Raw genomic sequence first — 24783 nt, 5'->3', positions numbered from 1 at the left:
CAGTGGAAAAAGCTCTCCTCCTGGACAGTTTCCAAGACAATGAAATCCATAGCTCTCTGGGGGCCTATGGCTCACAGGGAAAGAGAGTTCTGAAACTCAGCCAGTCTGAAGGAGAGGGGTGGCCCAGGCATTGTAATTTCAGTGTGTTTGTGAGAGGTTTCCATTGCTCAGATGTGATTCTAAGAAAGCCGATCTGACCGACTGCAATCCAATTTTCTGAGCAGTAAGAACCTGCAGTGGAAAATCTGGGGAAATTGAACAGAAAGGAGAACTATGATCTCTCAGGTTTCCCTCTTGCTTGATTTTCTTGCCCCCCTGCCATACAGATATTGCAAATCACTTATCATCATCATCATCACCATCATCTCCACCATCAATTTTCCTGCTGCGTTTTGCATAACGAAAACTTCAAACATCCCAGTAGATTGCTTTTAAACTGGAATTATCCAGTAAGGCTGTTCTGTACAGTTCTGTTTCAGTTACCTTCTGCCAAAAATCTTTCAATATAGGACAATGAAAAAAACACATGTTCTAGAGAAGCATTGTCCCTAGTGCATCCCCAACAGTTAGATATCTTAGATAGCCCTTTTTAAAACGAATGTAATAGGGTCCAGTATATTCTAAATATAATTTTTATTGTATGAGCCTCAGCTTAAGGTCCAGAGACACCCTTGTTATAGCAGTTAAAACAGTTTCCCATTGTGTGATGGAAATTGAGATCTCTAATTCTTTCTTCCAATCCTCCCTCAGTACCTGTATATCAAATTGGTTTGCTAATAACAAAGATTTATCTATGCTGATGGCGGTGTTTTTTTGCTGTGTAAGAATTAAACAGCTGCTTCAATATCTCTGGGGTCAACCTCAGACGTTTATTTTGAGGAATAGAGGAAACTGAATAAAAACACAACCATGACAGAACTTATTTTTAAAAATCATCTATTTAAATATTTAATACACAATAGAATCTAACATGTATTCCAGAAACAGAAAACAATGTGGGGAATTTATGTCAACAGAAGTTACATTAGTTTGTTTCCTCTTGTACATGAAGCAAACCTAAAAGACCTTAAAAACCATAGTTTCAATGGGAAATTAAGAAAAAGGAGAGAAACCAAGTCATTCCCTTCCCCAAACTGAATGAACCAGTTGCATAGATGCTCTTTTTTCTGGGTTCTCCCGGTTAACTATGCAGCGTACTGAGTCCCACTCCTAACTATTACCCTTGTGGCTTTTGAATAATCTGAAGGCATTGCTCACACATGCTATCCTGGACTTAATGATGTCTAGAAACTTGTTCTCCCAATCCATCAAAGAAGTTTCCATATATTCTGTCATTTTATGCTGTAAAATAGGAACTCTTCCCCCCCTTTTTTCCTTTTTGCATTCTCACAACTCTGTTCCAAGGACTAATTTGCAAGAGGGTGTCATAGTGCAACAGAGAGTGAGATATATTCTCGGAGCATATTTAATTACAATGATATTGTTAAGGGGTGGTTTAGGGAGCCTTAAGCCCTGAGGGTATTGTGCTAGGCCCCAGATCTTTTCATCCTCACCTCCAATACTTTGCTTACCAGACAGATGGGCATGCTGTAATACTCAGTGCTGCTAAGACTCCAGTCACACCTTATTGCCTGTTTTACATTTACACACATTTGTTTTTGGGTCTTGTGCCCCAAGGCATTTAAGTACTGTACCTAGAGATATATCCACACCACAGATCTGAGCTGATTTAAGGGGTCACTCCCTCTCCACTGGGGCAACCCCACAATTTTAGTCTGAGCAGAGCGGGTGCCACAGATTACTAATCTTTCACAGTTAATTCTTGGGGGAGAATGTTTAACAAAACCCCAGGATTCCATCTAGGAAATGTACAAGTGTTATAAAACTACTCAGAAATTTGCAGTGTGGATGAACCTGCCACTACTCTGTATTTTTATGATTGGCTTTGTTCTTGCTATTTTGCTATTTGTTTGTGCCTTGGCATTTCTGTCTTGGTATTTCTCGCTGAAATGAAAGGTTGTGCATACATTCTGATTCTAATAATAACTAAGGAATGGCACATTTTGCATGCAGTGATGCATGTATACGAGCAGGTATAATATGGTATAGGTCAAAACCCAATTTCCATGCTGCACATTTCAAATCGTTGGGGTGGAGTAAGTGAATGCCATGGTAGGTTCAGAGTGTAGCTATGACCTGTAATTCTCTCCCTTGTCCCACAGTTCTCCACTGAAAGATTCACAGCAATGTGCACATAGCCCTATAGTTTCTTGCTGATGCACAACTGTTCCAGTTACAAGGCTGGATTCCTCATAATTCCTTGTAGTCATGCAAACAGAGCCCATAATCAGGTATATCTCCATGCATTGTTTATTTCATTTCATTTCCCACCCTCTAAGAACAAAGAAGAAAAAAGGGCAAGGGGTCAACACAGTACAATGCAATGACGGAGACAAATGTTGAAAGCTCCACAGGTTCTGAAATGGTTTCCATTCCATTTCAAGGGGCAGGTAAGGCTTCAGAAGCTGCACTGGGGGTGTTCTGTTTGATACAGAGGGGGTGTTCTGTTTGTCCCAGAGCAGAATGTGGGAAAGGGGCATGTTTCAAGCCAATAGCACCATTATTTGAGCTTGGGAAATTTCAAGCAGGGTGAAAAGCACAGGAACATGTGTGCACAGAGAAACTGCTTCAGATAATATAATCTTGGGAGTAGCAGCTTCAAACTGGCCAGACAGATGTTTCCCTTCCTGCTCCTTTATGGAGTTTTTGTTTACCCCTTCTCTGCATACTCTGACACTTGAGGTCTAGTTTAATTTGGGATACATCTAACTTTCTAATTGGGAAGATGAGCAAATTGTTACAGGGTCCAGTCCCTTCAGTGAACCTGCATTCACTCTTGTCTATGCTACTGAACTTCATAGTGATCACAAATAAAAATGAATCAGGGGTATTGCTATAGTGTCATCCAAATGGGAAGGGAGCAAAGCTTGGATCTTTTGCCCCTTCCTCTGTTTTTTTAATTTTTTTTACAGATTGACCTTCCCATTGGAAGTGGCATATATGTGAATAATAAATCAGCAAGTATAAATCATAGCAAAATCTGTGCTATTCCTCTGTGCTGTGCTTCAGGCCTCACAATGTCTTTGGATGAAATCAATATTATTATCAATAATACTATCAATATTATTTTTATGCTATGTTTTTATTCATGAGCACATGTACTCTCAGTCATTGGTAAAACACCACACCAACACTTTGCCAGTGATGTACAATGCGTCAGTGTGTCTGGCTGCTAACTGAAAGATTGGTGGTTTGAGTCCACCCAGAGATGGCTGTGGGCAGGATTCCTGCATTGTAGGAGGTTGGACTAGATGGCCCTTGGGGTTCCTTCCAACTGCAATTCTATGATTGTGTGTGTGATAGTATTTTTATCTATGTGCTAAAGTGTGCATACGAACTCTCCCAGTCATTGGTAAAACACCAAACCAAAAGTTTGTTTCTCATTTGTTTGTTTTGGTGGTGGTGTATGTGCAAATCAGAAAATTATTGCTTAAAAATGACTCCCGACACAACTCTATGTGTGAGCAAATGAAGTTCAGGGAAAGGTCCTAGATAAGTGGTAGAGCATCTGCTTTGCATGTAGGAGGTCTCAAGTTTGGTCCCCAGCATCTCCAGTTAGGGATAGGAAGGACCCCATTCCTGGAACCCTGGAGAGTTGGACCTGGAGAGATGGACCAATGGGCTCAGAGTAGAATTGGCAATTTCCTGTGTTCTAAGTTGTGGATTAGCAGTTCAGTGTGTGCACGATACAAATATCCTGAAAGAATTGAAAGCTCAGGGAGCTGAGCAGACAGAATACATCCAAAACCAGCATTTATGTGACATGGAAGGATTCCAGATCCCTCAACTCCACTTCAGAAAACAAGACCAGTACTTTGGAACTTCCCCATCAAGGCCATGTCAGCAGAGGAAATTTCTGGAAGCATTTGTAGGTAGCATCCTTTTATTACACTGCATTGTGGAAATTCTGGTCTGTAAGTGGGAGAATCCATGGTTTCAAATGGGCAGCTAGATTAAGAAAGCACCAAAGTAGGTTATGTCTCCTTCACCACCAAATCCCACCAGTGCAGGATTGCTGACATTGACCATGAGTGTGTCATCTTCCCATAGCTGGAAAATACCTCCAACATAAATGGTTTTCTTCCATTTTCCATTATTGTCAATGGAACTCTCACCTTTCATGATTGGGCGAGGTGCAGGATAGCTTGGGCTCTTCAATGAAACCACCTGCATTACGTTTCTTACATCCACACCTTTCTTTCCACAGTACTCTATGTTTTCGCATGTACCATCAGGACATCGGAAAGTGACCTGAGTGTAGACAAAGTAATATCCATTTTTTGGGATCACCAAGAAACCATTGAAATACTTCATTGGACTGTGCTGTTCATTTCTGCGAACTGTCCACTCTAAGATTGGAAGCACATTGTTGGCACAGGATGAATTTTGCTTGATAGCTGTGATAAGACAAAGCAAAACAATTTAGTTATATGCTCTCACTGAGGGCTAAAAACATTCAAAGAGGTTGATGGCTTTTGTGACTTTCTATCTGTTACTCAGATTCAGCCCCAAATCATCACCATCACCCCAGGAGTGGGGAAGAAAATGTGTACCTCCAGATATTTCTGAACAACAGCTCCCATAATCTCTGACAGTTGGCTGTGGTGGCTGAGGCTGATGAGTAATGGAGGGTCACTGGTTCCCTGCCACAAACTCAGATGAACACCAGAGGTCCCACCTGAACCCAGGTGAGCCTACCTGAGTCTATGGATAGGAGATAGATTCAGTTTAGGTTGCATCCTAATGTAAACCTACCTACTGCACTTCCTGAAACAAAACACTGTCAAAAATGCAAGGGTCACTCAAGATTTGCATTTCTCTAAATTTAGTGGTGCATGAAACTTGAACAAGTGGGTTCATCTCACTAGACTGGTAACTTTGTCTCTCCATTCTGTGCTATATCCAGTCTGTCTTTCTCTCTCTTCCTTCCAAATCCTCTCCATATTTTCTCAGGTCTATTTCTGTTTAGTGTTGCCCACTGAAGACCTAGAAGAGGGGTACTGTAGTTCTAGTGGGCCATTAGGATTTTGGCATGCCAATCTCTGCCTGCCCATAGCCAGACCCCACCTACCAGTCAAGGGGGTGGCACAACCCCTCGGCTTCTTCTGCTTTAGTCTCAGTGTTCTCCTTGTAAAACTCAGCAGGGAGGAGGATGGGGACAAAACTAAAATTAGTTGGCTCCACGTGGCACTGGCTCTGACTTTTCCTGTCATTGGCTTTTACACCACCTAATGTTGGGCTCCCCATTCTCTGCCCTACCAATCTCAATGAGCATCAGCCACCACTTTAATAGTTTCACCATCCTACCATATCTAGCCACTGCAAGAAGTGTATGCTGTTCTTTTAAACACATGCACAGTACCATATTTCCAGACAACTGTGCTTTGCATAATGTATTTTAATACCACTGAACACTACCAGGGGCTATTCTTTTCTATTCTGGTGGGCTTCTGAAAGTGGAAGGAACACACTCCAGAGACATAAAGCTTTGGAGGAGAAACAACTGCAAAGTGAAAAATTACCTGAAAGGTGGATCTTTGGCTTGCTTTCTGAATCTGTAACGTATGAGAGACAGAAAGGGAGAGAGAATGAATTGCCTAATGCACTCTAAGACCACAATCTTGTACCTCCTTACTTTCTTCTGGATAAACCATACATTGCCCCTCTAACCAGATGTTGAGTGAGCCCAAAGATCCTGGAGCCAAATGTATATTGCCATCCCATAATAAAAGAGTGGAGAACTGTTTTAAACTCCAGGACTACATTCCCTTGAGGGCAACCTTTTTGGAATGCCATGGTTGTTGAACTTTCTGTAAATGTGCCAGTCAAATCTATTTCCTATAAATCATTGATCTTCACAAAGGTGCAAGCAGTGTAGAAGTATGTTTTAGCACAGGTGATCACCAGCTAAGGGGAGCATAGAAACGTTAAATGTAGTGCATTTATTCTCATCTGTCAATAGATAATGGGATTTCTCACTATGGTTCAGGAAATAAGCTCTCTGGAGAATTCCTGAGAAACCTGTCCCTTGAATAAGTAGGCAGGGAGTGATACAGAATGTCAAGAACAATGTTTTCTGCCTATCCCTGGCTGCAGAGGCACAAACAGTGTTTTAAAGGCAGCTTGGCTTATCACCCATCCAGAGGTGTAATGGTTAGTGTGTTGGACTAGGGCCTGGAGGAAACCAGGGTTCAAATCTTCACTTGGCCATGAAGCTCACTGGGTGACTCTGGGCCAGTCACTGATTACTCCCAGCATAATCTACCTTACATGGTTGTGATGTAATGAGCTCCATGGCTGAGTGAGGTTTTGAGCCCTGCTCTCCTAGACCCCAGACCAGATTTCTAATCCTGGGGAGCTAACAGAGTCCCTCCAGATAGTGTTGGATTACACCTGCCAACAACCTCAGCCAAGATGGCCAATGGATGGTCATGGATGATGGCAGCTGCAGGCCAACAAGACCTAGAGGACATCTGCTGGCTATTTCTGGTCTAACCACTACATCACACTAGCTCTCAATCAATACTGGTTTGTTGACCATCAAGCAGACTGTCCTGTGTTTTTTTGTTATTGGAGGTCTGATGCTCCTTTTTGGACAGGGAGGATGGCCCCCTAGATGAATTCACATTTTCACATTTCATTATGCACCAACATTTATCCATTTCTTATTTCTTGCCCTGTGTCTTCCCTCCACCCGTGAGTGACTTCCTTGTTATTATTTTGTAACTTTATTATTGAAATTGTAATTTTGTATCTTAATAATTAAATATTCAATCTTATATATCTGCTTAGCTTAGCTTAATGAAATCAGTCTATACATATCAATAAATTCTTGTTGGAGCATCTTTTGGTCATGTATTCTTCTACACATTTCCATTCCTGTTTGAGATTTTTATTAGATTGCATTCTAAGTGTTGCCGTCATTTTTGCTAATTCAATCATTTCAAAAAATTTATTTTGCCAATCGTTCAATGTTGGTACTTCTTCTGACTTCCAATTTTTTGCAGTCAATAACCTTGTGGCAGCTGTTGCATATAAAAAGATTCTCTTCATGTCTTTTGGGATGTCAATTGTTATAAGGTAACTTCCTATGCTCCTATTCTGCCAATGCCTGCTACTGCCTGGAGAAATTTGCTGCAGGGAGAATCTTATTCAGAACACAAAGCAAACACTATAATTCTTCTTCTTCTTTTAAGCAAACTCACAATTTGCAGGAGAGGCCTCTTGTTTCTGGAATATAGGAAGTGTTTCAGGTGACATCTGTAAAGGAAAATGCACAAGTGATTAATTCAGCAGTGTGGCATCTCTAATTCATGAGAGAGAGAGAGAGAGAGAGAGAGAGAGAGAGAGAATGAGAGAGAGAGAGGGAGCCTGTAGGTGGGCAATGTCTCGTTTTAATTGACTGGACGCGGGTGGCGCTGTGGGTTAAACCACAGAGCCTAGGACTTGCCGATCAGAAGGTCGGTGGTTTGAATCCCCGCGATGGGGTGAGCTCCCATTGCTCTGTCCCTGCTCCGCAACCCCAGAGTCGGCCATGACTAGACCTAATGGTCAGGGGTCCCTTTACCTAAGCCACACTGTGAGCCTGTTTGGCCAAATATTAGGGTGTAGATGCTCTAAATCAAACATGTTCAACCAGTAGATTGCAATCTACTGGTAGATCCCTGGCTGATCCTGGTAGATAGTGGGACCCTTATCGATCATGGAATTAAATAAAGTTTACTGAAAGTTAACAAATAAAAGCTGAAGAACTCTGGTCAATCCTACCCCCTAAAAGCTCAACAACTCTAGGCAATACACCCCCCCTATCACACGCACACTCCTCCTCCATCCAGTGTCAATGGGTAGATCACTGCCAGTTTGTTTTACACTGGGATTAGATCATAGTCTCTTGGGAGTTGGACATGCCTGCTCTAAATAAATAAGGTACAGGACAGGTACAGCATCTTGAGAAGTAGAGACATCACCTTGCCAACAAAGGTTCGTGTAGTTAAAGCTATGGTTTTCCCAGTAGTGATGTATGGAAGTGAGAGTTGGACCATAAAGAAGGCTGATCACCGAAGAATTGATGCTTTTGAATTATGGTGCTGGAGGAGACTCTTGAGAGTCCCATGGACTGCAAGAAGATCAAACCTCTCCATACTGAAGGAAATCAACCCTGAGTGCTCACTGGAAGGACAGATTGTGAAGCTGAGGCTCCAGTACTTTGGCCACCTCATGAGAAGGGAAGACTCCCTGGAGAAGACCCTGATGTTGGGAAAGATGGAGGGCACAAGGAGAAGGGGGCGACAGAGGACGAGATGGTTGGATAGTGTTTTCGAGGTTACCAGCATGAGTTTGACCAAACTGCGGGAGGCAGTGGAGGACAGAGGTGCCTGGCGTTCTCTGGTCCATGGGGTCACGAAGAGTCGGACACGACTAAACGACTAAACAACAACAGGACAGGTAACAACACGGGTGCAAAGGAACCACCAGGAGCCTTGAAACATATTCCTAATTGCTCCTTGGCATACTGAGGCTGTGTTTGGCACCTTTTAAACACGGCACCAAATCCAAGCACCTCTGGGATTGGTTCCACCTGGGAGCACACAACCCCTTCAAAAAGCAGGGTCTGAAGTCAGCTGATTAGCTTCACTCTGGAGTTTCAGGAACTCTGCAGTGTATCAGTAGGATTATGGGTAGTGAAAATCAAGCCCCACTTGGATTGGCTAGGAAAGTCATCAGCACTGTGGCTTCAATTCAATTTTCACTGCAAAGTGGGGGGGGACCCAGCCAAAGTTGTCCACCAGGAGCTGAAAATGTTCCCCACCCCTGGATTTATTCAACAACTTCAGACCAGTTTACCTGCAAGATCACCTTACCCCAAATATACTCACTCTACCACGTCTGTCTGCAGAACTGGCATTGTTACACTGCCACATAATATCTGTTCCGCATTTGTAAGAAATTGGTATTTTAGTGTGGCAACACTTACACTCTGGAACTCCCTGCCTAAGTGACATCAGGCAGACACCTTCACTGTATGTACTATTTTCAGTGCCTGCTGAAAGGCTAGAGAAATCGCACCAAGCAAAAATAAAACCCCACACATTCCAGTCCAGTTAATATTTATACTGGTCAATACCTGCCCCCCCTCACTCTCTCACACACACCACCTCCCCCGACAACAACACAGGCATTACTAATTGTCATTTGCTTCCTACAGCTGTGCTTACCAAACAGATGGAATGCAGGAGAGTCCCATCTGGCATGAGGACAGGACACCTGGTACATGCAGTTAACTTTTAATCCCTAGAGTCTAGACATCACTTTACAGTTGGTGACTGAGCAGGGAAACCAGGTCTCACACCAGATCAAATTAAGTGCAGTAGTTCAGCACTTAATCTTGGTGCCTCTCCCTGCCACCAAGCAAGGCAGAGAGCCTTCATTTTCTTTTCACGTTTGGAAACCTCAAGCAGACACAACACAAGAATAGTTTTTAAGCCCTTTAAGCACATTTAACGTGTGCAGTTTCAGTCGGCCAGTTTGCCTGCAACCACTTAAGGTTGAAATCACACAAGTTAAAATGTGTGTAAGATGCAATCATACTGCCATCGCCATCGTTATCCACTGGGCAATCTGGATGAGTAACATGTAGACGGTGCCTGAGTATCTCTCATAATATAACAGCTACCTGAGAAAGGGACTGTAGATTCAAAGCAACCGTCTGCTCCAGGTATTGCATATAGAACTTGGCTGTACAAGAAGCAGCAGGACTTTTTGTATTTAAGATATCCTGCTGCTGATTCTCTTTTAGGAGAATCCGTATTTTATTATCTATTTCTCATTACTGTAATGGTATTTATATTACTGCCTTGAGTTTTATATTGTATAGATGTTACATGCTGCCATTTGTGTTCTGCTTTCTAAACCACGCTGTGGTCTTTTGATGAAGGATGGTATATAAATTTAATAAATAATTTCAAGGTCACCCTCCAGATGGTCGTGGACTCCAGCTCCTTTCATCCCTGAGCAATAGCCATTATGAAAATTGGAGTCCAAGGATATCAGGGAGGGGAGACACAGTTTCACTGACCATTATTTACAAAACTAGTCAGTGCTCTGCATGGGCTGATTGTACCACAAAGGGGACTTACCCCCTGCCAGCACTGGAGGGGGTGGGGAAGAAGACAGGGGAAGTGTTGTCTGAGCTATTGACACCATGTGAAGTTTTTGGTTTGAAAATCATGGCTGTGAACAGACCACTTGATTGATTTCTATTTGCCTTTCCATCTGCATTTCTGACTAAGGATGGATGAATCTATCAAAGTTGGTTTTACATTACTCGATTTTTGTATGCCCAGGTCCTAAATTCTGTTCTTCACATTTCCACTTCAGTCTGAATACTTTTTAAAAGTCTTCATGAACAATTTCAATAATAATGATGGACTTTATCTGCATTGACAAGAGTCAAAATTAAAATGATTTACAAACTAAGAAAAAGCACTGCTTTGGTAGGAAACAAGATCCAAATTAGAAAGTTAATGAATCTTAGTATTCGCTCATACATACATACATATATACATGTATTAGGTGACCCACTACTCCCAAATCGCAAGGACACAAACATTTTGAATACCTGAAATGTTTCCCATGGGACAGCAATCCCTTCTCCACCAGGGAAAATCAGCATAAAAGACTATGTTTAGGATCAGGGTGGATCTCCTGCACCTAATGAGTACTTTATGTAGAAAGTACACCAGCAGAGATAATGCAGTATGTCATTTAAAGGTTAAGTCCACTAGTCAAGAGGGGTGTGTGTGGAGATGTTGCTTAGCAACAAGGTAGAGTGACATGAGCTAGCATGTGCTCTGGTTGGTTGTGTATTTCTCAGGAAGTTTTCTCCTCTGTGTTTTTAGTTGTATGCCCCCCCTGTTATGTACAAGGCCTTAACTGAAAGACAAAACCTGTCTGTTCCTTTCTCCTCAAATAGGTATGCACTGTTGTTCCATCTGTTCAGTAAACTGCTATCAGAACTTTTTGCTCTAGGCTCCACTTGCATTATTTACACAATTTCTCTAACGCTTAAATAAAGAATGCAACCACCCACATCCGCTGATGGAGTTTATCCATGACATAAATAGGAAGTTCAGTTCCCTGGTTTATGCTCAGCTGGGCCAACAAGCTTCCACCCTTGGCAGAGACCCAGATTACAGAGCTCCACACATGACACCAATATACTTGCATTTCCTTGAATGAAAGCATTGTAGAAAGTTAATGAGCAATCTCATTTGCGGTGTGACCTCTGCTCATGCTAATTGCCAACGGATGTTTATGCAATAACTCCTACACGAGTTGCATATTGATAAATGACAGAAACATGCTGAGTGCTGGTATTTATTATAAATAAGATAACCAAGCAAAGGATTTTATCCCAGGTTATTCCTACTCAGAATAGACCCATTGAAATTGATGGGCATGGCTAGCTTAGGTTTGTTCATTCTGATCTACTCTAAGCAGAACTTAGTCCAAATCATTCCTGAATCCACCACATCTAGCAGTATTTGCTGCTGCATTGGTCTTCAACTACTCATCCAGTATCCACTATCAGGCTGTGGCCTGATCTAAGGCAGGTCACAACAGCAGCTGTGCCACCATACAAATATTTTTTTTTGGGGGGTTAAGAAGTAGGCCCCCAAATGCATGTCCCAAGCTTGGAAGAAGTTCTGTGTAATTCAACTAATTTTTACTCAAAGTAGATCCATGGTAATTAATGAAGATGTCTGAATTAGGGTCATTAATTTTAATGGGTCTACTCTGAATAAACATTAGTTGAATACCACCCACAGTCATCTGTCTTGCTTGGTTCCTGATGCCGGATATTGTCTTGTCTGATCCCATCATGGGTTGGTTGGGAGACTATTTTAATGTTGCACAGTCTCCATTTATAAGTTTTGAAATTAATAGGCCCACAACAATATACACCTCTATGTGAAAGGCTCCCTTGTTGATATGTGACTCATGCTTCCAATATGTCCCTTTACAGAATCTGTTTTATTGTGGTGTCTGCAAGTGTACTAAACCTTCTGTTTATTTTATTCAAACTTCAATAGTGTGTTTAGGTTTGCCACCTCTGTTCCCACAAAATACAGGGCAGAGCAGGGCTGGGCAGTTTGGGGTGATTTCCCCCCTCCCATCTGGATCGAAAGTGACTTCAAAGCAATCCATTACAATCTCGTGCAGCCTAACAGGATGGCATCTCTGGAATTTGTCACACACAAACACATGCGCACACACATACACATGAATTTTAAAATCTGTCTGTGCTTAGCTATCCAGAGCTTAAATACATGACCTTTCACGCACCCTTTCAAACAAATGCATTCGGAGAGGATCCCAAACTTGGCAGAGAGAGAGAGGGAGAAGACTTGAAATACAGGTCAAAACTGTATCAATACAGGATGCAGCATTTTACATTGAAATATGGGACAATCCTGTATTATACAGGACAGGTGGCAACCCTAATATGTGCTTCACACAGCCCTTGTTCATTGTTTCTTTATTGTTTGCATATTGTTGTTTTTGATCACTGCAGATGGTGACAGTAGTCAAGAAAGTAAAAGACGCCTGCTTCTTGGGAGAAAAGCAATGACAAACCTGGACAGCATCTTAAAAAGCAGAGACATCACCTTGCCGACAAAGGTCTGTATAGTTAAAGCTATGGTTTTCCCACTAGTGTTGTATAGAAGTGAGAGCTGGACCATAAAGAAGCCTGATCGCCGAAGAATTGATGCTTTTGAATTCTGGTGCTGGAGGAGACTCTTGAGAGTCCCATGGACTGCAAGAAGATCAAACCTGTCCATTCTGAAGGAAATCAGCCCTGAGTGCTCACTGGAAGGACAGATCATGAAGCTGAGGCTCCAATACTTTGGCCACCTCATTAGAAGAGAAGACTCCCTGGAAAAGACCCTGATGTTGGGAAATATGGAGGGCACAAGGAGAAGGGGACGACAGAGGACGAGATGGTTGGACAATGTTCGCGAAGCTCCCAGCATGAGTTTGACCAAACTGCGGAGGCAGTGGAGGACAGGAGTGCCTGGCGTGCTCTGGTCCATGGGGTCACAAAGAGTCGGACACTGCTAAACGACTAAACAACAACATCAAATTGTTGTTTTTGAAAACTTAATAAGCACACCTTAAAGGACAGTTGAGTTAAATGAATTAATTTCAATGGGTCTGCACTGAGTACACATTACTTGAATACCAATCATGGTAATCTGTCATGTTTGATTCTTGATGTGGCTGTTCATATCCCAGTGTGACACTTTTCTCCAGTGTTTTTTATCTGCTATCCAGTGCTTTTTATCTGCAGACACTTAAGGGTACGCAGTACCAGCACCTTTCTTTTCCTGCAAGAAAAGCACTGGTTAAAAGCATGCCACTTACTGTAACAACTTCATGGTGAGTACTGGCACCTTTTTTTTCTGGAAGAAAAGCACTGCCGCTACCCAATTTCACTTTCTGTTGGGGGCAGGGAATAAACAGGTAGAGGTGCAAACTTGAGTGGTACAGGCAGGCGGGAGAGATACAGAGGGTGCACACAGCTGTGCAGATATGTGCTAACACTGCAGCACTCCTAAAATGTTCCTCAGTCTATGCAAGTGATTGCCCAGATTTTTTGAGGGGGTGGGGGGTAATAATAAAACCCCACACATACAAGTCATTTGGAAAAGCAAACCACAGTATTTGCACGCTTTGCACACAATGTTAAACCATTAAATTAAGTTTAGTTAATAAATCCCAATTTATTCATTACTAAATAAATAATAAATGTATTCATTAGTTATTACTAATTAACTATTTGCTGTTAAACCATTACCGCCCAACCCAGCCCTTTAACTATGGTTTGTTAGCAAAAAGGAACCATGGTTTGTTGTTGGCTTACTGAACTTTGCTAGGGTTCAGTGATAGGTGCAAACTCACACAGTTCCTTAACTATGGCTTAGATGTGGCTTGTTTGTTTACCTACCAGGCTATAAAGATGCTAGTCAATGGGGTGGTGGTGGTTAGAAATTGTCTTTTGCTCAATGACATTCACCAACTGGGCTGGGCAGCCTTAAGTTTACACATGTTGGAAAGTCCCAAATCTGGATTACAAGGGGAAAGGGTTTTTGTGGCGGGGGGGGGGGCATATTGGAAGCACCAACACTGGGGGAAGACAGGAGAGGAGATGAGGTATATGAAGTAAGGTGATCTTAGCAGCATCAGCACCACAATCCACCCACTCTCCTGGACATTCCCTGAAACCAGTGCACACTATGTAGTCACATCCTTCATCCCCTTCCCTCATGCAATAGTTTTCAGGAGCATGGAATCCTGCCTGAAAATAAAATGTCTCATCACCCTGGCACTGGATTCCCCTCATTCATGGGATGTCAAGGAGTCTGAGTCAGAAAGGGAAATTACAGAGAGAGCCAGCCCCAGAAGCACATCCATGAGAGGATCTCGTGATGCTGGCACCACTCCAGCCAAAGGGTGTAATGTTGCCATACTCTGACCCTGAGGACTCTCGTATCACAGAAGCCCTCATGCAGCCAGCCAGCCAGCCTTCCTTGCTAATTTGTAGTTAAAAAAACAGTTGGAGAAGGCTGGGCCCCTTTAACTGAAGAAGCCCCTTTCAGTAAAGTTAGACAGAAACACTTGCTGCTATGTAAGGCTCAAGACAAGTCCACACTTCTGCTAGTCCTGTGCACAGGTGTGAACAGTTTTCCACTTGACCCATGAAGAAGAAGAAGAAGAAGAAGAAGAAGAAGAAGAAGAAGAAGAAGAAGAAGAAGAGTTTGGATTTGATATCCCGCTTTATCACTACCCGAAGGAGTCTCAAAGCGGCTCACATTCTCCTTTCCCTTCCTCCCCCACAACAAACACTCTGTGAGGTGAGTGAGGCTGAGAAGTGTGACTGGCCCAAGGTCACCCAGCAGCTTCATGTGGAGGAGTGGGGAAGCGAACCTGGTTCACCAGATTACGAGTCCACCACTCTTAACCACTACACCACACTGGCTCCATGCTTTCTAGACACAGGCCCGAGTGGTTTTCTCTCTGCCCCACTCCTTTCCCAGGTTTGCTCCAACTGAGTGCTAAAGAGTGGTTTTCCCGTGGGGGTGGGGAGTGAGCAGTGAGAGAAGAAGAAGTGTAGAGAAGCCCAGAGTCTAAGGTCACATCTGCCCCAAACAACAAACTCTTATTCTACTTTATCAGTCATGACTTCCTGCAAAAAAATCATGGGAACTCTTGTTTGTTATGGGTACAGACCTCACAGATCTACAGTTCCCACCAGTCTCAACAAACCATAGTTCCCAGGATTCCCCAGGTATGTTAAAGTGGGATAAGAGTGCCTTAAATGTAAGGTGTAGGTACTGACCTTCAACGCTGACTGGTGCTTGAGCAACAGCAGAATCCTGTTCGAGGCTTGGCCCCAAGAGGAGGACAGAGCAAGAAAAAGTCCCTGCTCTCCAACATTTTTTGCAGAATGTTTGAAATAATATTAGACTATATACTCTCTAATGGGTTATATTCATGCAGCTCCCCTATCTGGGGAAAGATGATATAGTATTTAAATGGGAAAGTAATGGAGTCATGTTACAGTATAACATTGGGGGGGGGGTTGCGCGCGGAAGGGAATAATGTAGAGCAGTGGAAGGAAGGGGTTAAAGAAACCCTAGGCTGCTATAATCTTTTGAGTGCTCTTGAGGAGAGTGGGCAAAGAACTCTTGAGAAAATTTCCACACCTTTGCAGCCAGCCAATAGGAAGGGGCAGGGAGATCTGCTGAGGCAATGGTAGCAGTACAGCTCTACGAATTCTTTTGGGATGTTGGGTAGGTAATATGAAGCACATGGGGAGTTAAGTAGGGCATAAAAGGTGAAGGTAAAGGGACCCCTGATGATTAGGTCCCGTCATGGCTGACTCTGGGGTTGTGGCGCTCATCTTGCTTTATTGGCCTAGGGAGCCAGTGTACAGCTTCTGGGTCATGTGGCCAGCATGACTAAGCCGCTTCTGGAGAACCAGAGCAGTGCAAGGAAACACCGTTTACCTTCCCGCCAGAGCGGTACCTATTTATCTACTTGCACTTTGATGTGCTTTCGAACTGCTAGGTTGGCAGGAGCTGGGACCGAAGAACGGGAGCTCACCCCATCGCAGGGAATTGAACCACCGGCCATCAGATCGGCAAATCCTAGGCTCTGTGGTTTAACCCACAGCACCACCCACGTCCCTTTTAAGTAGGGCATATGCTCCCACAAAACAAGCCCTCTTTGCTTGATCTTCTTTGTGGTGATTTGCAGTTTGCATAATGAATTGTGGTTTAACTTTGGCTAAGTGCAAGGGTATGGAACCTTGGGGCAAATGTGCCCCTTCCCTGGCTGCTCTTTCTGCCCCTTGTAACTCATCCCAGACTACGCCTCTGACTTGCCTTGGACTGCACCCTGAGTGTTTTTTGCCTGGCTGGAATGTGTTCCTTGGACACCCATTATGCCTCTTGCTTGCCTCAATGGGGGATGGAGAGGAGAAGGTGTAGAAACTAGCCAACTGTAAAAAGTGTAAAAAGTGTTACATGTGTTGCTTTGTCAGCTTTTGCCTCTAATCCTGCTCATGTGGCCCCTAGAAGGCTGCCTAGAAGGAAATGCAGCCCCCGGGCAGAAACGAAAGTTCCCCACTCCTGGGTACGGGCGATGCATGAATCAGGCCACTCCATGGAAATGCAAAAGCATGGAGAGACCAGAAAAAAGGTGTGGGACACTATGGAAATTAAATATACTGTATTTTTTGCTCTATAAGACGCACCAGACCATAAGATGCACCTATGTTTTGGAGGAGGAAAACAAGAAAAAAAGATATTCTGAATCCCAGAAGCCAGAACAGCAAGAGGGATCTGGCTTCTGGGATAGCCATGTGAAGCCTCTTCGGAGCAGCGGGATGAAGGCTCCCCCTGCCCTCAAGAGGCTTCATGCAGCGAAGCCAGGACAGCAAATGGGATCACTGCGCAGTGATCCCTCTTGCTGTCCTGGCTTATGGTATAGCTGCGCGAAGCCTCTTGCAGCCAGCAGGAAGGTTCCCCCTGCCCAGAAGAGGCTGCGCACAGCTAGGCCAGAAGCCAGCACAGCAAGAAGGAAGCCTCAATGCAAAGCCTCCTGAGCAAAGAGGCAGGAACGCTCCTGTTGCTCTGAAGAGGCTTTGCATGGCTATCGCTGAAGGCAGGAGAGCAAGAGGGATCGGTGCGCACTGATCCCTCTTGCTCTCCTGGCTTCTGGGATAGCTGCGCAGCCTGCATTCGCTCCATAAGACGCACACACATTTCCCCTTACTTTTTAGGAGGGGAGAAAGTGCATCTTATAGAGCGAAAAATACGGTATGTGTTTCAGGTAACCTCCTGGCTCTCATTTCTGGATCTTTGTTCATGTTAGGATTCTTTCTAAATTGCAGGATCCCTCTCAAGGTATGGAAGTTCAGTGGGCTCTTTTAACTCATTGTGTTCTAGCTCCATCCTATCACCCTTCTCATATTTCACTCTACTGCTGAATCTGCCCCTCTCCTCCAGCCATCCTGCATGTGGGATCTTTGCCTCTTACCTACTATCTCTTCTGGGACCATGTCCCATTCACCTTTTCCAACCTTTTGTCTGCTCCACACAACTCCTGCCTCACAGCTGACCAAACTGTCAAAGAAAGCCTTCTTGCGGAAGGTGAGTTTTGAACATCCTACTCTCGGCTGCTATATTACCAAAGCAATTGAATGTTTATGGACATTCCATAGCATCACCACTAGTATCACCCAGCCATCATCTGGAACCTCACTGCTAGAAGCACCATAAAAAGTCTGTGTCACAAAGCTTAGTGACATCATAAGAGTTCTGTTGAATGAGGCCAAAGTCGAGCAGACTGTTCTCACAAGTGGCTCACCTGCCTCTGTGAAGCCTGTAAGCAGGAGCCAAGTGCAATTGCAGCTCTCCTCATGTGATTCCCAGGAACTATATTCAGAGGCAGGCCTTCTCCACCAGTGGTGATAAAACATACCAGATCAGGTTGCAGGTTTCTGATTTTCTGGATCAGAGACCTTTATATTGTCCAACCTTTTATGCCTCAAGTCTTCCATGGGAGATGAGGACACAACACACAGACGCACACACCTTGAGTCTGGGGCCCTCCAGAAAAAGTCCACTTCAAAAAAGTATTCCTGCCGTGATATAATGATTCCACTGGGGACAGAATTCCACTCCTCTAATCAGGTCCAGTGGTTCCTTGTGGTGTCCCCTGTCCTCTAACACTCAGCTGAGTGAGTCTGATAAGAATTACTCATCTTGAACTGGGAGACTCAGTCATTTAATTTGGCAGGTTACTTCTTGAGCCATCTCAGTTAAGTCCCCTGGCAGGGCTGTTGTGAATAACAAAAGTGGCATCTTTGATCTACAACAGGAGTGGGGAATTTCAAACCTTGGGGCCAAAGGTAACCCTCGAAGCTTCTCTGTCCAGCCCTCAGGACTCCTCCCCACACCACCATGCCTGCCCAGATGCACTCCCTCTCCCCAAAAGACTGTCTTTAACTGGCTTGATTGTATCATTGAATTCCGATTATGCCTTCTCCTTGGAGGATAGAGGGGGGTGTGAAAGTGTGTGTACAAACTAGTCTACTATTTAAAGGTAAAACGGACATTCATTTCTTCGCCTGCACCGCCTCTGGCCTCCCATCCCCTCACATGTACACCCCAGAATACTGACAAAAAGTGAATGCAACCCATGGGCTGATAAAGCCCACCCTCCCATCTATAGTAGTCAGCACATGAACACATTTGAAATTTGCAGTAACAACAGCGACCTGCTCCCTTATGGTGCAGATGAGCAAATTACTGGAGCGCACTGCAATCTAAACTTCATCCTGATCCTACAAGCATGCCCCTAAAAACACACAAACAGCCATCGCCATGACAAGAAGCAGAGGAGAAACGAATGAATGAACGAACGAAGGGAAGAGTAACTTTCCAACTACACTTCCGGATTCCACAGTTGTGAAGAGAGAAACAAACTTCCACCTCCTCTGGTCCACAACATTTCTTTGGGACGCGAATCTGTGGACCCTACCCGCTCCACATCTTCCCTAGCCAAAGATTCCTCCGTGGGTTTCCGCACTGTTTATTCGTTTGTTTACTTAACAGAGTATATAGACCATTAAATCATTCCAATACCTCTTAACAGAAAACGATAATGGCAAGTCAGCCTACAGAGGGATCAAAACACGAGTAAAAACAAGTTAGAATGTTCAGCATGAAATTTGCATGTTGATCGTTCAGTGACAAAGTACCTGCTTTGCGTGTCCCAAAGTCCCAGGTCCCGGGCATCTCCCAGTACGACTGGGGGAAGGGGGCGAGGATCCTGCCTTAAAAAACTGGAGGGTGCGCTGCTGGAAGTTCTGAGGTAGACGGATCCATGGCCAGACTCGGCAGCTTTCTCTGATAAATCCCGCCCACAGAGAGACAACCTACCCTTTGATTTGGGGAAGCGCGGGAGATCAGCGTAAGAGCATCTGCTTTGCATGCAGAATGTCCCACGTTCAAATAAATACCTGGCACCCCGTGGTAGGACTCCCCTTTCGAAACCCCGGGGAGCCGCTGCCGGTCGGTGCAGACACTACAGAGTAAAACGCAGGTCTTTGTATTATTCCTTACCTCGTCTTGCTTGCACCTGAGGCTGCTGCCCAGCAGGTAAATCACGGGCATAGCCAAGAGAACAAGAAGCAGGAGACAAAAAAGCGCCAGGCACTGGAGCCTCCGCAGGTCGCCCGCCAGCCGCTCCCACCTGTACCGGTAATGCTCTTCCGCCAATTGCTGCATTCGCGCCCCGTCCATAGCCAAGTCTTCCCCAGGCTCTGAATATCACCGAGCCAATGGGGGAGGGGGGATAGCAAATGTCTTCTGGGCCCTGATTGGGGACCCATTATATAGCCCTGTATATTCCTGGGTGGAGAGAGGAGGAGAGGGGGAGAGAGCGCGAGAGCCATCCCACTCCGCGACGCGACTAGAGGGAACGTGGAGTTAAGAGGGGAGACACACCCTTCCATCTCAGCCAGGATGCCACACCTACGCCGGAATCGGCTTGCTTTCCCTAACGCCTGGGCTGGGGAGGATGGCACTTAGGAAGGAGGAAGGAGGAGGAAAGTCCCCGAAGGGAAGGGAGAAACGCGAGTGAGAGAGGCAGTGAGTGGGGCAGCGGCAGGAGCTTCCGCTGAGACTAGCTGGAGTGTCATTTTCCAGGTGCCTTTCCCAGTCTCTGTCTCGTTTCCTATCTTATCTGAAGCTCATACACCTCTTTCAGATTCTTAATAAAAGAGGCCCAAGGTCTTTCAAATTATTCTCACCTTTAAGAATGTAAGAAAAGCCCTGCTGCATCGGACCAAGAACCTATTTAGTGCAGCGCCCTGATTTCTCAGTGGCCAACAGATACGGTACTTATGGGAAGCCTGCATGCAGGACCAGAGCACAACAGCACATCTCCCCATTTGTGATTGCCAGTGAGGGGATTCAGAGGCATACTGCCTTCCACAGTGGAGGGAGAACAAAGCCATTATGGCTAGGAGTAGCATCCATTGAGACCTTTATCATTTTTGAAAGGTGCTGGCGGCTGTCACATTTAGTGGGAGCAAATTCCATATCATACCTGTGTGCTGTCTGAAAACATACCGTATTTTTCTGGGTATAAGACAGTATTCCCCCCCCCAACCTAAATTTTTGTGATTAAAATTGGTGGTCATTTTATACATGGATGGTGAATGCACAGGGGTTAAAAAACAAACACTACTTACCTTCCTGCAGGATCCATCCAACCCTGTCAGATGAAAAAGTGGATGAGTTTGTGCCCTTGAAGAACACATTTTAGGGATGCTTAACCACACCACATCACCAGGCAGTCAGGAGGAGGCCCTTCTTGGCACACTGACAGTAAATGATGATTAAACACCACCCACCCATTTTAACCTAACTTACAGGCCAGGGCCAGGACAGCAGCCTCGCCTCTGTTCTAGGATCTCTTCCACTTGCTTGCCTCTGGCACTCTGCTGATGGTGCTAGGCCACTTGAAGGGGCGCTGTCACTCATGCATAGCCTTGTGTTAATAACAAAAGACAAGGCTGCTGGATCAGGCCAAGGGCCTATCTAACCCAGCATCCTGTTCTTACCAGCAAGACGCCTGTGGAAAACCCTCAAGCAGAACACAAGCTCAAAGGCACTCTCCCCTCATGAGGGTTCTAGCCACTGGTATTGAGAAGCATTGGAGGCAGAGCAGAGCCACTGTGGCTAGTTGCCATTAATAGCCCTCTCATCCATGAATTTGCCTAATCCTCTTTTAAAGCCAACCAAGTTGGTGATAGGGACACTGGTGGTGCTGTGGGTTAAACCACAGAGCCTAGGACTTGCTGATCAGAAGGTCAGCGGTTCGAATCCCCGTGTCGGGGTGAGCTCCCGTTGCTCGATCCCTGTTCCTGCCAACCTAGCAGTTCAAAAGCACGTCAAAGTGCAAGTAGATAAATAGGTACCACTCTGACGGGAAGGTAAACGATGTTTCTGTGCACTGCTCTGGTTCGCCAGAAGCAGCTTAGTCATGCTGGCCACATAACCCGGAAGCTGTACGCTGGCTCCCTCGGCCAGTAAAGCAAGATGAGCGTCGCAACCCAGAGTTGTCTGTGACTGGACCTAATGGTCAGGGGTCCCTTTACCTTTACGTTGGTGATGCTCACTGCCTCCTAGGGGAGCAAGTTCCATAGTTTAATTATGTACCGTGTAAAAAAATACTTTCTGTTTTCTGCCTTGAATTCTCCAACATTCAACTTCATTGAATGGCCACAAGTTCTAATGTTAATGACAGAGGGAGAAATACACTTTTCTCTTCACATTCTCCTTGACATACGTAATTTTATAAACTTCTATCATGTCATCTTTTACCCACAGTGCCACCCCTTGGGCTGGATGTAAGTATGAAGGCAGGTAAGCTGGAAGATGAGAGCTAGGTAAAATCAGACAGAGGTTGGTGGAGTCATACCTCATTTGCCCTAATGGAGCAGCCTTCTGGTAGAACAACAGCTTCAGCAAGATGACTGAGCAGAAAGGCCAAAGCTTCAGCAACAGGGAAAAGGAACATTTTTGGAATTGCTGACCTTTCATTGTAGTGGGTGTAAGATCTAACCCAGATCCATCCTCTAGCATGCACAAAAATCCCAGAGCTTGAGACAAATGAAGACCAGAAGACTTCTCAGAGGGAGAATTTGAAAGCTGTTGCTTTCTCAGCTCCACTGTCATGAAGCAAAAAAACTGACAGTTCCTGGGTTTAGCACTTAAAGGTAAGAACTAGACATTCTGTCCAGACTGATTCCTCAGTAAGTGGATGTCTTTGACTTGAAGAAGGCATAGCAGGAAAAAGTTTTTCACATATACACAGCTGGAATTGAGTAATCCCTTTGGCTCATTTATGCAAAGGTCATAAATTTTTCTAATCTTCTCTTAAAGTCATCCAAGTTGGTGGCCATTACTATCACTTGTGGTAGTGAATGTCAGGTTTTCAACACACTTTCCATCTAGTGTCAATAGAGTGCTAATTTCATGAGCTTCTTACCTCAAAACACCACCCAAAGCTATCCCATTGGGAATGGAGATTAGAATCCACCCTACTTGGATGACTAAAACAATTAAGGGGGTGGAGTGACTTTCCTATGAAAAAAGGTTGCAGTGGTTGGGACTTAGTTTAGAGACAAAGCAGACAAGAGGTGAACATTTAGTCTCTTAAATAACTACTATGAGTGAAAGTCATTGTGCCCAGCTAAACGTGTTGCAAATCTTAGCACATATTTTTCAGCACATGAAAACAGAGTGTTCATGTTTACTATAGCCATCCTGCTACTATTTTGGCCCTCATTCTCATTCCTCTTGGTACATCTGCTGTACTAACGTAAGAAGAACCTTGCTGGATCAGGCCAAAGGCTGAACTGGTCCAGTATCATGTTCTCACAGTAGCAGCCTACATACTATTGGGAAAACCAAAATCAGTACCTGAGTGAAACAGAAACACTCCCCATTTGTCATCCCCAGCAACTGGTATTCAGAGACATGCTGCCTTGGACAGTAGAGGGAGTCATTAGAAGCCTTACCCATTGTCTTCCTTTTTGAAAATGGAACATTTCAGTAAATTTTGGCAAATTATCATACTTTGTTAAAGCACTCTTGTTCAGTTGGAACCACATGGGCATACACTTTAACTGTTATCAACATTTTAGCTGCAGATAACATAAAAAGGTAATGGGTAAAGGGACCCCTGACCATTAGGTCCAGTTGTGACCGACTGTGGGGTTGCGGCGCTCATCTCGCTTTATTGGCCGAGGGAGCCGACGTACAGCTTCCGGGTCATGTGGCCAGCATGACTAAGCCGCTTCTGGCGAACCAGAGCAGCGCACGGAAACACTGTTTACCTTCCCGCCGGAGAAGTACCTATTTATCTACTTGCACTTTGATGTGCTTTCGAACTGCTAGGTTGGCAGGAGCAGGGACTGAGCAACGGGAGCTCACCCCATCACGGGGATTCGAACCACTGACCTTCTGATCAGCAAGTCCTAGGCTCTGTGGTTTAACCCACAGCGCCACCCACGTCCCTGCAGTTAACATAATGCCTACTAAATCATGATGGTCTGGTTGGACATCTCTCTATCTCTCTTTAGAGATATTTCAAAGTATTTTTTAAGAGGTTCATTAGTATGTGATATCCAATCCATTTTTTGTATTAATGCAGTATTTCCTCCACCCCCGCAATTTTTGGTTTACCATATTTAGATGGAATCCACCACACTCTTTCCACATTTCCTGCATCAATTATTCTGTGATACATTTTTGGCAAATGGAGTGAGGTCACATACCTACTATATGACTTTTAAAAAAGTTATATTTACTCCATTAGATAGGGCCACATTAGTGGAAAATATATCTCCATTCCCTGTCCCATTATATTTGTTTCTAATGTTTTCTGTCACCTCTTTTACAATTAATTCCCATTCTATGTAATCATCTTTGTTAGCTATCACAATGTGATAAGAGATACCAGTTGCTCCATGTTTGACAAACTTTTTAAATGATGACAGTTCCCATGTAGAAAACACTGTCCTTGTACTGAGCCTAATCATTGGTCCATTTTGAAGTTCTGGAAAATGAGAATGAGTAACACAAACTAGGTAGGCTTGCTTTTAAATGCCAACCAGATCAAATTTATCCCCAAATTTCTACAGATTTTCACATCTCTCCCATTTTTTCTACTCTAACTGTATATCAGGCATGGGGAACAGTTGACCTTCTAGATGATGCTGAATTACAACCCCCATTAATCCCAGCAAGCATGGCCAGTAGTTTAGGATGGTGGAAACTGTTGCTCAGCAACATCCAGAGAGCCACAAATTATTTACCGGTACATTGTTGTTGGTTCATGTGCGATTATGACACATTGCATCCTGGGATGATCTCTAAAAATCCACAGTTTTGGAGCCAGACTTCCTATAGGCAGAATTCCTTTCATCAGACACTTTTGCTGGAAAAAGAGGGGCAGGTGATTCTTGTCAATTTTGTCTTCTTAGAATCATAGAATCATAGAGTTGGAAGATACCTCAAG

At 44.3% G+C, this 24783-nt stretch overlaps 1 protein-coding gene and 1 long non-coding RNA gene across 3 annotated transcripts; one reads left to right on the top strand and one right to left on the bottom strand.

The window, feature by feature from the left end:
- Positions 1-922: 922 nt before the first annotated feature.
- Positions 923-20250, bottom strand: TNFSF15 (TNF superfamily member 15). The gene is made up of 4 exons (XM_083721902.1): positions 19815-20250; positions 7326-7380; positions 5643-5675; positions 923-4517 (listed from the first exon to the last, which is right to left on the bottom strand). The coding sequence occupies exons 1-4, from the start codon at positions 19992-19994 to the stop codon at positions 4069-4071; spliced, it is 717 nt and encodes a 238-aa protein (XP_083578028.1). The 5' UTR covers positions 19995-20250; the 3' UTR covers positions 923-4068.
- LOC310836539 lies at positions 15160-24560 on the top strand. 2 transcript variants are annotated; one of them, XR_014560122.1, is made up of 3 exons: positions 15160-15469; positions 20958-21083; positions 22089-24560. It is a non-coding gene; the product is annotated as an uncharacterized lncRNA (long non-coding RNA). The 2 variants fall into 2 exon arrangements; XR_014560123.1 differs by lacking the exon at positions 15160-15469 and adding an exon at positions 17428-17837.
- The last annotated feature ends 223 nt before the right edge of the window (positions 24561-24783 follow it).

Source organism: Podarcis gaigeae (assembly GCF_964106915.1).
Source record: "Podarcis gaigeae genome assembly, chromosome: Z".
Lineage (NCBI taxonomy): Eukaryota > Metazoa > Chordata > Lepidosauria > Squamata > Lacertidae > Podarcis > Podarcis gaigeae.
Note: the sequence above shows the minus strand (reverse complement) of the source record. Positions and strands in the feature narration are given on the sequence as shown.